The sequence below is a fragment of the Meleagris gallopavo genome, chromosome 15 (genome assembly GCF_000146605.3).
Source record: "Meleagris gallopavo isolate NT-WF06-2002-E0010 breed Aviagen turkey brand Nicholas breeding stock chromosome 15, Turkey_5.1, whole genome shotgun sequence".
NCBI classification, from domain to species: Eukaryota; Metazoa; Chordata; class Aves; order Galliformes; family Phasianidae; genus Meleagris; species Meleagris gallopavo.
The window spans coordinates 14,921,763-14,933,031 of NC_015025.2; the positions used below are offsets into that span (position 1 = coordinate 14,921,763).

At 41.4% G+C, this 11,269-nt stretch overlaps 1 protein-coding gene across 1 annotated transcript; it reads right to left on the reverse strand.

The window, feature by feature from the left end:
• Positions 1-1,278: 1,278 nt before the first annotated feature.
• Positions 1,279-9,806, reverse strand: CDC23 (cell division cycle 23; the record flags this gene model as incomplete). Its single annotated transcript, XM_010719276.3, has 14 exons — positions 1,279-2,044; positions 2,919-3,038; positions 3,132-3,210; positions 4,151-4,212; positions 4,488-4,563; positions 5,165-5,284; positions 5,418-5,571; positions 6,499-6,580; positions 6,821-6,918; positions 7,005-7,182; positions 8,736-8,868; positions 8,952-9,057; positions 9,425-9,467; positions 9,597-9,806. Coding segments are annotated over 14 exons (1,632 nt in total), but the record flags the coding sequence as incomplete, so codon positions are not given.
• Positions 9,807-11,269: the final 1,463 nt, after the last annotated feature.

Below are 11,269 nucleotides of genomic sequence, written 5' to 3' on the forward strand. Positions count from 1 at the left end.
CAGCGGAGAGGCCCCTCAGGGCGGAGCCGCGCCGCGCCGCGCCGCGCCGCTCCCAGCAGGCGAAAGCAGCACCTTTCCGCGGGACGGCTCCCCGGCTGGAAGCCCTGCCGATAGGAGCGAGCAGGCCGCAGGGCCGGCCCGGAGGGCGCGGACCTTTACGGTAAGGCGTCTTTTAACGTGCTAGTCCAATCTCAGACGGACGCAGTAGGAACTAGCCATAGATCTGAATATACTGCAGTGCGCTAGGGCTTTTTACGTGTAAGCCAAGCCCAACGAGAGCCATGAGAGCAATGGCCACAGAAGACCCTGTGCTTGGGTTCTTCAGAAGCGTCCTCAACTCTGTTCTTCCAAACACCAGAGATGTGGTATGCCAGCCCATGACCACATCCATCATTCTGCCTTCCCTTTACTGCTTTACAGAGGAGATAAACACGACTGCTGAACCTCCTCAGGTAAGGAGTTTGTTCTGCAAAAGCAAACTCTTCTGTTTACAGAAAAACTGAAGAGAAATGCATTTTGTTCTTTCTTGTTACCCGGTATTGGTTTTTGCTAAGCACTGCACCACAAAGGAAACAAACCATTTCAAGAAACAGGGATAGATGGGTTCTGGATTTGTACTCTTCTATGCTACTGTCTACTTCTGCTGCAGGTTTATTCTGTGGTAACTTGTATTCTCCATCCATGTATTTGCTCCACACTGACAGCTTAATGGCAGCAGTGCTTACTATTCCAGGTCAGTCTTTTGACCAATAAAACTTCCTGACACTAGAGTACAACATAGTTAGCCAGTCACTGATTCCCCATACGTTAAGAGCTGTTTGTAGTTAAGATTCACAAGCTGGCAAAGGAGAGTTGAATTTTCTGAGACACTGACCACTAAGAGTAATACAATGTGAAAAAGTGTTATAATTCACATATAACCAAGGCACAGAATTTAAGATCTGTCTAAGACATGCAGGAAGGGCCTCTCCTACACTGGCTGTGGAGAGCAGCTCCTGAGAACACTCCAGGCTGGCACCTTCTCTCAGGGTCTGAAGCTGAACCAGGCTCACCTGCAGGTATTACAAGGCAGCCCCTATGCAGACCCCCACCTGCCAGCTCCCAGCCAGGGTGAACACGGCCCTGCACCTGGCATGCACCAGCCCAGGTGGGCAGCTAGCAGCACCCCAACCAAGCCCAGCGTGGGACAGGCTGCTGTAACTGCCACATGGCTGTATCTACCTCCACTGTTATCTGCTATAGCACCCATGAAAGCTACATTATAAAGGAGTCCAAGGAATTAGCTTAATCATTTTATTTTTTTGAAATTGTGCTATCCCACTGGCTGCCTTTCTACTCAAAATATCTGCTGTTTTACCTGTGGTTCTGACAAACAGCTGTTTTTTGTGGTTGTCTGAAATTCCTTACACTTTTCAGTCCTTTAACATAGGCATGGAAACTATATTTGTGTGTCTCATACTGCTTCATCATCTCTGTAATTCAAGACAGGCAAAAATTCTTAAGCAGCCAGGCAGATAGAAGGTTATCCAGAGAAGTTCAGAGAAAGACCAGAGGCACACAAACTCATGAAGTGAGCCTCTTCCCATGACCTATTAGCAGACCTATGTAGTGGAACGTCTGCTCTCTTGACTGTAGTAACTTGGTGAAAAGTAGAGCATGTTCTCACATATAAGAGTAGGCACTTTCAAGTAAGTTGCACTTTTGCCTGTTTGGGCACACCTGTCTTCAGCTGTGGGCTCCAGTCACTCTTTACCCTACTTTCTTACCTGTGAAGGCAACACTGCACATAAAATTTCACTGGAAAACAGTAGGTGGTTGCAAGCCCCATCCACAACATCACATTCAATGCACAGGTTAGAGGTACCAGCATTGCTCACGGTGTAACAGAAGACAGATTGAGCGGGGAGACACGACGTGTGGGAGTGCTATTGGCTGACAACGATGCCGGGAGGAAAAAGGGAGTAGCAATCTCTGTGGAGGAGGTCTCTCCTTGGTTGCGAAGCTGTAAGATTTGCCGCAGCAGTGCCTTTCCTTCTTCTCTAGTCTGAAAACAATTTGTAAAAAAGAAAAACCACACACTGATGGATGAGAGGTTTCTGTGTCAAATTCAATACACAATCTGTTTAAATTTTAGTAATTTGTCACTTTGTAAGGCCATCATTCTGGAAGATATTTAAAAATGCCCTCAGATCTTCTGTTTTCTACTACCTTAATGTTCTTGATTAAGTATGTCAGACTTTTTAATTACAATATTTCTCCCTCTTTTCACCTTATTTGCCTATTACTTGGGTATTTCGGACACTGGTACCATCAACCACTGCAGCCATCTAAATATCCCATTTAGAAGTAGATTGGAGAAGCTTCAAATAAGCTAAACTCAAATTCTTTTGAGTTCCAGACAACTCCGTTAAGAACAGGGCACACACCTTGCCGCGGCCTTGGCTGTTGGGTATCACTAGGTTGGAAATTTAAGAAGTCCAGAATTTCCTATTTATAGACTGCAGAAAATCTCAGAATATGAAGTCACTTACAAAACTCAAGTGCTCTTATATCCTCCCCACTGTCTACACATACAAGACGTGCAACAAGAAGCCACGTGAGTATCATTACTGTAGCATGGGGCATTCTAAACTTTTAACCACCTCCCCACTAAGATTTTCAGCAGTCTTAAGGCTGCCATCCACAGCCTCAAATTCTTTTATTTAGTGAACACCAAAGTAATGAGACTTGATTCAGTTTTACTTACCTATGCCATATGCCCTGACTTGAGTCTATCACAGAAACATTCAGGATGAAATAGTCTATATCTACGCAGCAGATAGCTCTCATTCATTCAATGAAAGATTGATCTACTCATAGGGTAGCCAAGACTGAAGTCAGTTATTCCCCAAGACCCCAGAAATCATGCAACTACTCACATCATTGAATGAGCAGCATTTCTGAGCGCAAGCTGAGGCTTCATCCCAGAGCTTACACTTGAAGTAGTACTGGGCAAGGTAACGGAAGGCAGTGCTAACCTCCAGATGCTCCACTATCTCCTACAGTGAAGAGGGTAAAAACAGGCTGAGTGTTTTCCAAGGTAGTTCTACACCATGCTTGCTTTTCCTTTGCTCCCCAAGATATAGTCTTACCCCACAGGAATAGATATCCTGGATGTATTTGATATAGCACTGAGCAGCTTGTTCAGATTCATTCAGCTGTTCATGCAGCCTAGGAAAAATACATAAATAAATGAAATGAAATGGCCACTGGAACAAGATCACCTTGTCAGACTTTACTGGTCTATGAGAACCTGTGAGAAGTCTGACCTTAACTAGAGCCATTTTTTTTTCCTTAAGAATTTGCAAAACATACATTATGTACTGTCCCTCATACAAAGAAATGATCCAGCCTGAGAACAACTGCATTATCAGGAAGTCACCTGCTAGAAGCAGTGCAGATACAATTAAAGCAGGAACCTTAGTCTGTTCCATTACATTCAAAGTCTGTAACAGAGTTTTTCCATCCTACTCTAACTGGCCATCTCTTCCAGAGTTCTTTCTTTCTCCACGTACCATATAATCTTTATACGTCAGTTTCATCTTTCACCTGCCCATTTCCTTCCCCTTCACTTCCCCCCCTTTGTATTATATTTTTTTCCCAACTAAAAGTTGGTGTTAACATCACTGTTCACATTTATTTCACATTAGATCCTATGCTAAATGTCACATTCGTATAATCAGGGGAAAAAAGGGCGGAAGGAAAAGGAGATGGGGATGAAATAATCAATCTATGATTTTATACAGCATTAGCACCATGGATTGGTTTAAATTTGACTCTAACACTGATAGCACTGAAGTCATCCCATGATTTGTAAGTCCCTTGTAATGCATCCCAGTTTCCTCTCTACTTGCCCTGACAGAAACTCAAAGCTAAAGCTGGATAACAGAGTTTGTAGTCTCTGCAGACCTTCTAAAGGTAACGTTTATTACACCTCTCCAGAAGCAGTACTATCCACCAGCAGCTGCACTTGTTTCCCGTCTACCACTCTATCACTGGGTATCAAAGTGCTTTTGTTGCATTTAACACAATATCAGTAATATTGCATTTATATTATAATTATTGCAATAATAATGCATCTAACACAATATCAGTGCTAATACATACTCACTTTGCTAGTTTCACCAATGCCATTTTCTCCACATCTCCCACAGCATAAGCCCTCCAATAGCACTATCAAGGAAGAAGAGTTAGTCAAACACACAAGAAAAATGACTCCAGATTATGATTCACACAAGCAAGACAGAAACAGAAAGCTACATGGCTTTAAAGCAAAGGGTCATGAATCAGCTGCACACAATTCTCTCAGCTACTCTATAGAATTTCCCATTTTAACTGCAACGAATGGTTTCAGTAAGCTCCTAACATGCTATATACATTTCCAGTAGTACAAGCCACACTATTTAACTGCAACTCCACCTAGTGTCTACAAGTCAGCCCTCACTTACCTTTTTAGCTTCCACCAACTGATTGAGTTTCTCATAGCATTCTCCTAGAGCAACCAGCATACGAGAATCATTGGGTCTAGTAAAAAAAAAAAAAAATTCCTAAATGTAGTTTAATGGACAGCCACCTGATATTGCAAGGGGGAAACAAGAGGGGAAGGAAACCCGCATCTGGCAGTGTCCATCATCTTCTCTTACATAAAATTTCTCTTATACACCTTAGGCATTGGAACAGGCTACCAAGCAAAATGCTCACACCACCAAACCTGACAGAATTCAAAAAGCATTTGGACAATACTCTCAGGCATACAGTTTGATATGTTAACAGCTAATTAGCAAAACTAAGAGTTTGGAATAATAACACTGCAAACCAAATGGTGCTGATACTCTTCTTCCTACCCCAGTTTAGCTCCTGTATCCAAATTCCTTAACAAGCAGACATCAGACGGTAAGAGAGCCTACCAGGGGAATCGCCCTGCTAGACGAGCTTTACAAAGAACAACCTATGGAAGATGTGGTGGTCGGAAGCTGTCGTGGGCACAGCAAATGCAAAATGATAGAGTTCTCTATCCTTGGTGAAATCAGGAGAGGGGTTGGATTAGATGACATTAGCAGTTTCTTTCAACTTTAGTGATTTTACGAGTGAATGCCAACTGACATGGCTACATTTCCCACTCTACCTGAGCTGGTGGGCCCGTCGGTAATAATAGAGGCAGTAAAACGGCATTTTAAGGATTTCATAGGTTTGCCCCAAACCATACCAGGCTCTGTAATCCCTTTTGTTCACCTCTATTGCATGTCTGCCAAAGAGAAAAAGACAACATAGTCAGAAAGCAGTTAGGATCAGAGTTGGGCAAAAGACTAAGTACCATTTTTTTTCCTTAATTCACCCCAAATGCATGCGAATACTATTGTGTGCAGCATGAGCGATACCTATAAGCCTGGATAGCTGCAGATGTGTTCTTCATTTCCATGTATTCATGTCCCATAAGCGTCCAGGCTCCCAGATAACGAGGATTCAGTTTCAAGGCTCTCTGGAAATACAGTGCTGCTTTTTCATGCTGGCTTCGTAAGCTATAATAATTTCCTAAAGCAAAAAATCACAATATTTAAATAAATAGAAAACAATTGCAGAAGGGAAAAAAAAAACAAAACAAAAACAGATGGAATAGGTATAACCTAAGTTAGGAGATATGTAATGCTATAATGTGATGGAAAGTTCAGCAATAATAGCAGAGTGGCAAAGTCGTAGGCTGCAGCAAACAAGGATAAACCCAAATGCAGCAGCCATGGACACAAAAATGAGTAAAATTTGCTTACCTTTGGAAGGAATACCCTCATGGTATACCCACTGTATTCATGGGAATACCCACTGTCAACCCTTAAATGAGGTCTGGGAAGGAGTGGATCCTGGCTCCACCCCTTCTGGTCACTCAGATACACTGCATGCACCTGAGCTCCCCTGGGTTGGCCCTGCCTTCCCACCAGGTACTCAATCACTGCTTCAAGCTCTGACTTAGCATTTCCGCTACAGAGGTAGTAGATAATATGAGCAAGATATGTTACAGGCAGATCTGCCTGAAACCTCAAGAGTCCTAGTAGTAGTATCTTCTCCAGTGTTCTCATCAACTCCTTTTCCAACTGCACCTATCAGCTAAGATCTCATCATCTGCTTAGAAACTCACAGTCTGATCTAAAAAAAAAAATATTTCCCAGACTTGACACACAACTGTTTCTGCTGGAGTTTGAGGACTAAAGGGAATTATCAACTGCATGGGCCTTCATAATGTTTTCTTAACTACTTTCAGCTCTAACAGTATTACAGCAGCTCTTTCAAAGAGGAATGTGGGAAAGGGGTACTCTCATTTGGTCTGCTTTTTATGCTACCTGAAATCACGTTCACCAAATGTTTTTGATGGCTCTACTGGCTCATCATTTTCACAGCTATTACTAAAATTTCTTCCCACAGCCTGGAGATGGAACAATAAGAACACATAAAAGAGTTGGCTCTCACCAATTACACAGCAGGTCTCAACACGATACTTGTCTATCTCACAGAGATTGTGAGCCAGGTAGCTCAGCTCAGGCTTCATGCTCTAGTGAAACAAAAAACAAAGAAGTGAAGATGATGAGTAAAGGATCACATTACAGTTACAAAGAATTCCTAGGCAGTGGATGATGCACACATTTCTGCTTCACAACTCCACGAAACAGATGCAAACAGAAGTTGAGAGCTTATGTTCAGAGAAACCAGGTAACGGCAATTGCTTTGCCAGCGTTTAGCTTATCTCTGACAAATAGTATCATCATGGACAAACAACAGAAGGGGTGCTTACCCTGACATACAGCAAGTTGGAGAAAGTGTCCATATTTTCTATTCTATAAGGATCTTGTTTCCTCAGCTCATTAAAGATAGATAAAGCTTTGTCAATATCTGAAGAAAGAAGAGATATGAGAACAAGAACAACAAAGGCTAAGTTTGCATTAAAAAGCTTAGTCCTATTAGTAAATATCACTGACCTCGTATATTGTGGTAGGCAACTGCAATCTGAGAGATAATATATGTGCTTTTAGAAAATCCTGCATCAATGAGGCTCTGATACTTCTGCAGAGCCTCCTCTATCAGCTGGAGCTCCGTATAGATGTGTGCAAGAAAGAACTCTTTCATCCATGTATCTGGCAAGGACAGGAACTTCAACTAGCAAGAACCAAAGAAGAGGAGAAAGAGATGACAATCAGTAGTATTCTAAGAGCCACCTGTGGCAAAGAATCCATTATCTTCCCTCCCACGAGCTAGTAGACAGTCTTGAGGTAGAAGACTTTCCTTAAGCACTTTCTTAGGCCATAACACCAGCTGTGAAAGAATAGCATTAGGACCAAAAATTATTATTGAGTTCTTCCACAGTGGAGGCTAAAAAATGTCTACAAATTAAGAACACTGGAAAATGAAAGGAGCACTGAGATGCCTATTCTAAAAAGTGTTACAATATGGACTACATAATTCCATTTAGTCACTCCCAATCTACTCCAGTGACTTGAAATCAAAAAACTGATGATTTTTCATTTGGTCAATTGGTGAAGAAATAATTGTTTTCAAAGATGATGGCACCAGGCTTCTGCTTCAGCTACTGGCTTAATTTCTACATTAAATTCAGGAGTCCTTTAAAAGACTATTTTCTTCTCATCACTATTAAATAGATGAGGTTGTTTTTGTCTTTTTTTTTTTCCATGTAATAAGCTACCTGTACAGAATAAATAATCTCACAAAAATGAATTTCCTGTTCTTCAAAGATCAGTAAGGTTGTCTTCTGCACCCTCTTTACTTTTCAAAAATATATCTAGCAGCCAGAATTGACTGAAGAATTACAGAAGTGGTCTCATAAACCCCATGCATAAAGACAAAAATCACCTTTTACATGAAAGTTCAATTCTTCGATACAGTTCATCTCACAGAGACTTTGTATTTGACAAGGGAATATCTACATTAGTGTTTTAGTCTGAATCAGTTTTGCTCTTCTGAAGTGAATTTCTCAGTGATGATCGCCAGAAGCACATTTTATTTCACATCATGGAGCTGTATCAGAGAATCTTAGATTCTCTCAGGATAAGACTAAGTTCAAGAGACACACTCCCATTACTAATAGACATCTAAGCCACAAAACCCTATCAGAGGACATTCAAAGTAATCTCCCCAAATCACATACAGTATGAACATCAGGTCTTGTAAGTCAACTGTTTCCTGTTATAGATTCAAGCTTTCTGTGCTCTACTTGGTAAGTAACGAAGTAATTGACTTATTAAAGGCTTATCTTGTTCAGTGGTGCTTGCTGCTCCCATATCATTGCAAATAATTTGCATGATCGTAACTGACAGGAAAAGCACAAATTTCCAGTCATTTGAAAAAACTGCAAACAGTGATTCTACACATACACCCTCAATTCACAAAAAACTGTGTAGTAACTGCAGAACAAAAATGTTCCCCCCCTCCAAAAAAAACCACACAAACCACAAACACACACCAAAACAAACCAAAACAAAAACAAAAAACAAACAAACAAACCCACAACACAACCAACCTCAGGATGAACTCATTCATGTCACAAGTGGCTTTAACAATATAATTTATAATCTTGGGTTGCCTTGTCTGAGAGTCTCACAGAATAAAGCAGTGGGCAACACTAATCTTCTGACAACTGAATCAGGTTGAACTCTGGAATTTGTTATAACCACTTGACATCTCCCAAGTTTTACCATCTCTTTATCTGTAATCAAGTTGCAAAGTTCCAGCCAAGCTCCCCAGTGCAAAGGTAAGACATGAGTAGCTTCAACAAATACATCTATTGCTTCTTTAGACAGGTCCAGCTTTCGCAGCACAACACCATATCTGTAAAGCAAATTAATCAGTCATAAAACTGCATGTCCACATAAATGTAGGCAAATACATTAAGAACACATGCAGACACTTACAAATAAAGGCCAAATCCATCCAGTTCTTGTGCTTTGTGCTTCTTACTGAGCTCAACTCTAAGCTCTCGTAAAGCTTCATTTTTCACCTGTCCTTTTTCCAGTGGTCCTGCATGTGAAGAAAGTCAAACACCTAGCTTTCATTCAGGAGTCTCAATACGTTAACTGTGAGGCCTAGGGTACATTCAGAATCATCATCAACACGACCAGAAAGCTTCCCATCCGTGACTATTTTTCTGTTATAAAAATATAATCTCCTAGTCCAATGACTAGCACTTTAACAGAATAAGTAAGAAAAGAAATTCTGTAACCTGTATTAAGCCAATCAATTGAGAGAAAACGAAAGCAAATTATGTTACAGCCCACTATTACTCAAACATCAATGGAAAGGCCATAAAACCAAAATGATTTACATGAAGATGTGTTATTGAAAGTTTCATTATATCGTCTCATGTTCCTTGACAGTAGAGCCTTACCCAAACTATCCACTGTCTCATCATCCTTCTTCTTTTCCCCTGACTGTAGAGAACAGAGGAAAATCAAAATTATTTTACAACAGCATATATAAGGTATGCTACATTCTACATGCGGAAAGGAAGCAAAGCCAAGGAATTCAGTGCTTAAAGACAACTTTTCCTTCTATCTTACCAGATATCTAGAGTACATATACAAGAAGTAAGCTTTCTGACTCTTGCAGCCCCGTAAGAAATATGCAGCTCTGTCATATTCCTTTAGATCAAAGTAAGATTTGGCTAACGTGTAGGCATCCAGATCACGAGCATCCTCCTGCAAGAACAAAGGAGAGTTAAATACCTTAGAAATTCTGACATTAGGTAGGAAAATCACCCACTTACAAGCATATCAATGAAACTGCCTGGAAAGTTAAGAGAAAAAAAACAGCACAAAAACACAACAACAAAACAGGTTTTTTGTTCACATTTGAGTTGAGTAGAGTCAGAAAGCTCTCTCCACTCCTTCACACCATTGGTACTCATGTGAGAACAAGGATTCTGACTGGCTAGAAATGTTTGTAATAAACATTTAGGTTCCAAAAGATGAACTGTGGCAAGTTGCCGGAAGGCAAGAATTAGCTGTTCAAGCAAAATGATAACAATAAAGAAAAACACTCAAGAATTTCATATCCAACAATATTAACCTGCTCATTTAAACACAAGCATTTCCTTGGTATCTATGCCTCGAATAATTTATTGACAGAAAAGAACCTGGGGGTTTTGGGGGACACCAAACTGTCACAAGCCAGCTATGTGTACACAAGCCAGCTTGCCACAAGGAAGGACAAGGGTATCCTGGGCTGAACTATGTAAAATATTGTCAGCAGGTCATGGTAGGTGATCCTGCCCCCTCCACTCAGCACTGACAAGGCCACATCTGGAATACTGTGTCCACTTCTGAGCTCATCAGTACAGAAATGACAGACATACAGGAGAGAGTTCAGCAAAGGACCATGAAGATGAAATGACTGAAGTATTTCAAATGAGAAAATTTGGAGAGTTGTGACTGGTTCAGTTTGTAGGAGGGAAGGTGCAGGGGATCTCATCAATGTACATAGATACCTGAAGGAAAGGAACAAAGAGGAATGAGCAAAGCCCTTCTAAGTGCTGTCCAGTGCCAGGACGAGAGGCAACAGGTACAAACTGAAACAAAGGAGTCTCTGTAAACATCAGGGAGCACTCTCATACTGTGTGGGTGACAAAGCACTGGCACCAGGGCTTCTGGTATCTTCCCCCTTGGAGAACCTCAGAGAACACCCAGACATGGTCCTGGGCAACCTGCTACGAGTTGTTCTGCTGGAGTAGGGAGAGTTGGACTAGATGGACCTCAAACATTTTTGTGAAATGCATTTATGACGTGCAGTAACTTAAGGAGTATTACACCTACAAGTCCTTCACCACCACAGGAGGTGGTGATTAAGACACAACATATTTTCCTTCTATCCTAAGGAGCACAACTTTACTGACATAAAATAATTTAGACTGCAGTAACTTCAACCTTAGCTAAAAACCCTTAGCTAAGATGAAAGTTATGCATTGTGATTTCAAATTTAGCTTACAAAGTTTCTCATTTAGGACACAGCAAAACAGGAAATTGAATGCTATCATCTGGGAAGTACGCTCAGGTCTGTCCACCTTCCCAGAAAAATATACAACAAAAAGGAACTTAACAGCACTGCAAAGAGACCAGCATTCAGAAACGCCCCCTGCACACCAGCCGCTATCGCACTTCTCCGTGGCAGGTTTGGGGAGGACCGAAGAGAAGGTCGCGGCTCTGCCACCGGGAAGCTCTGCACAACCCCCCGCACG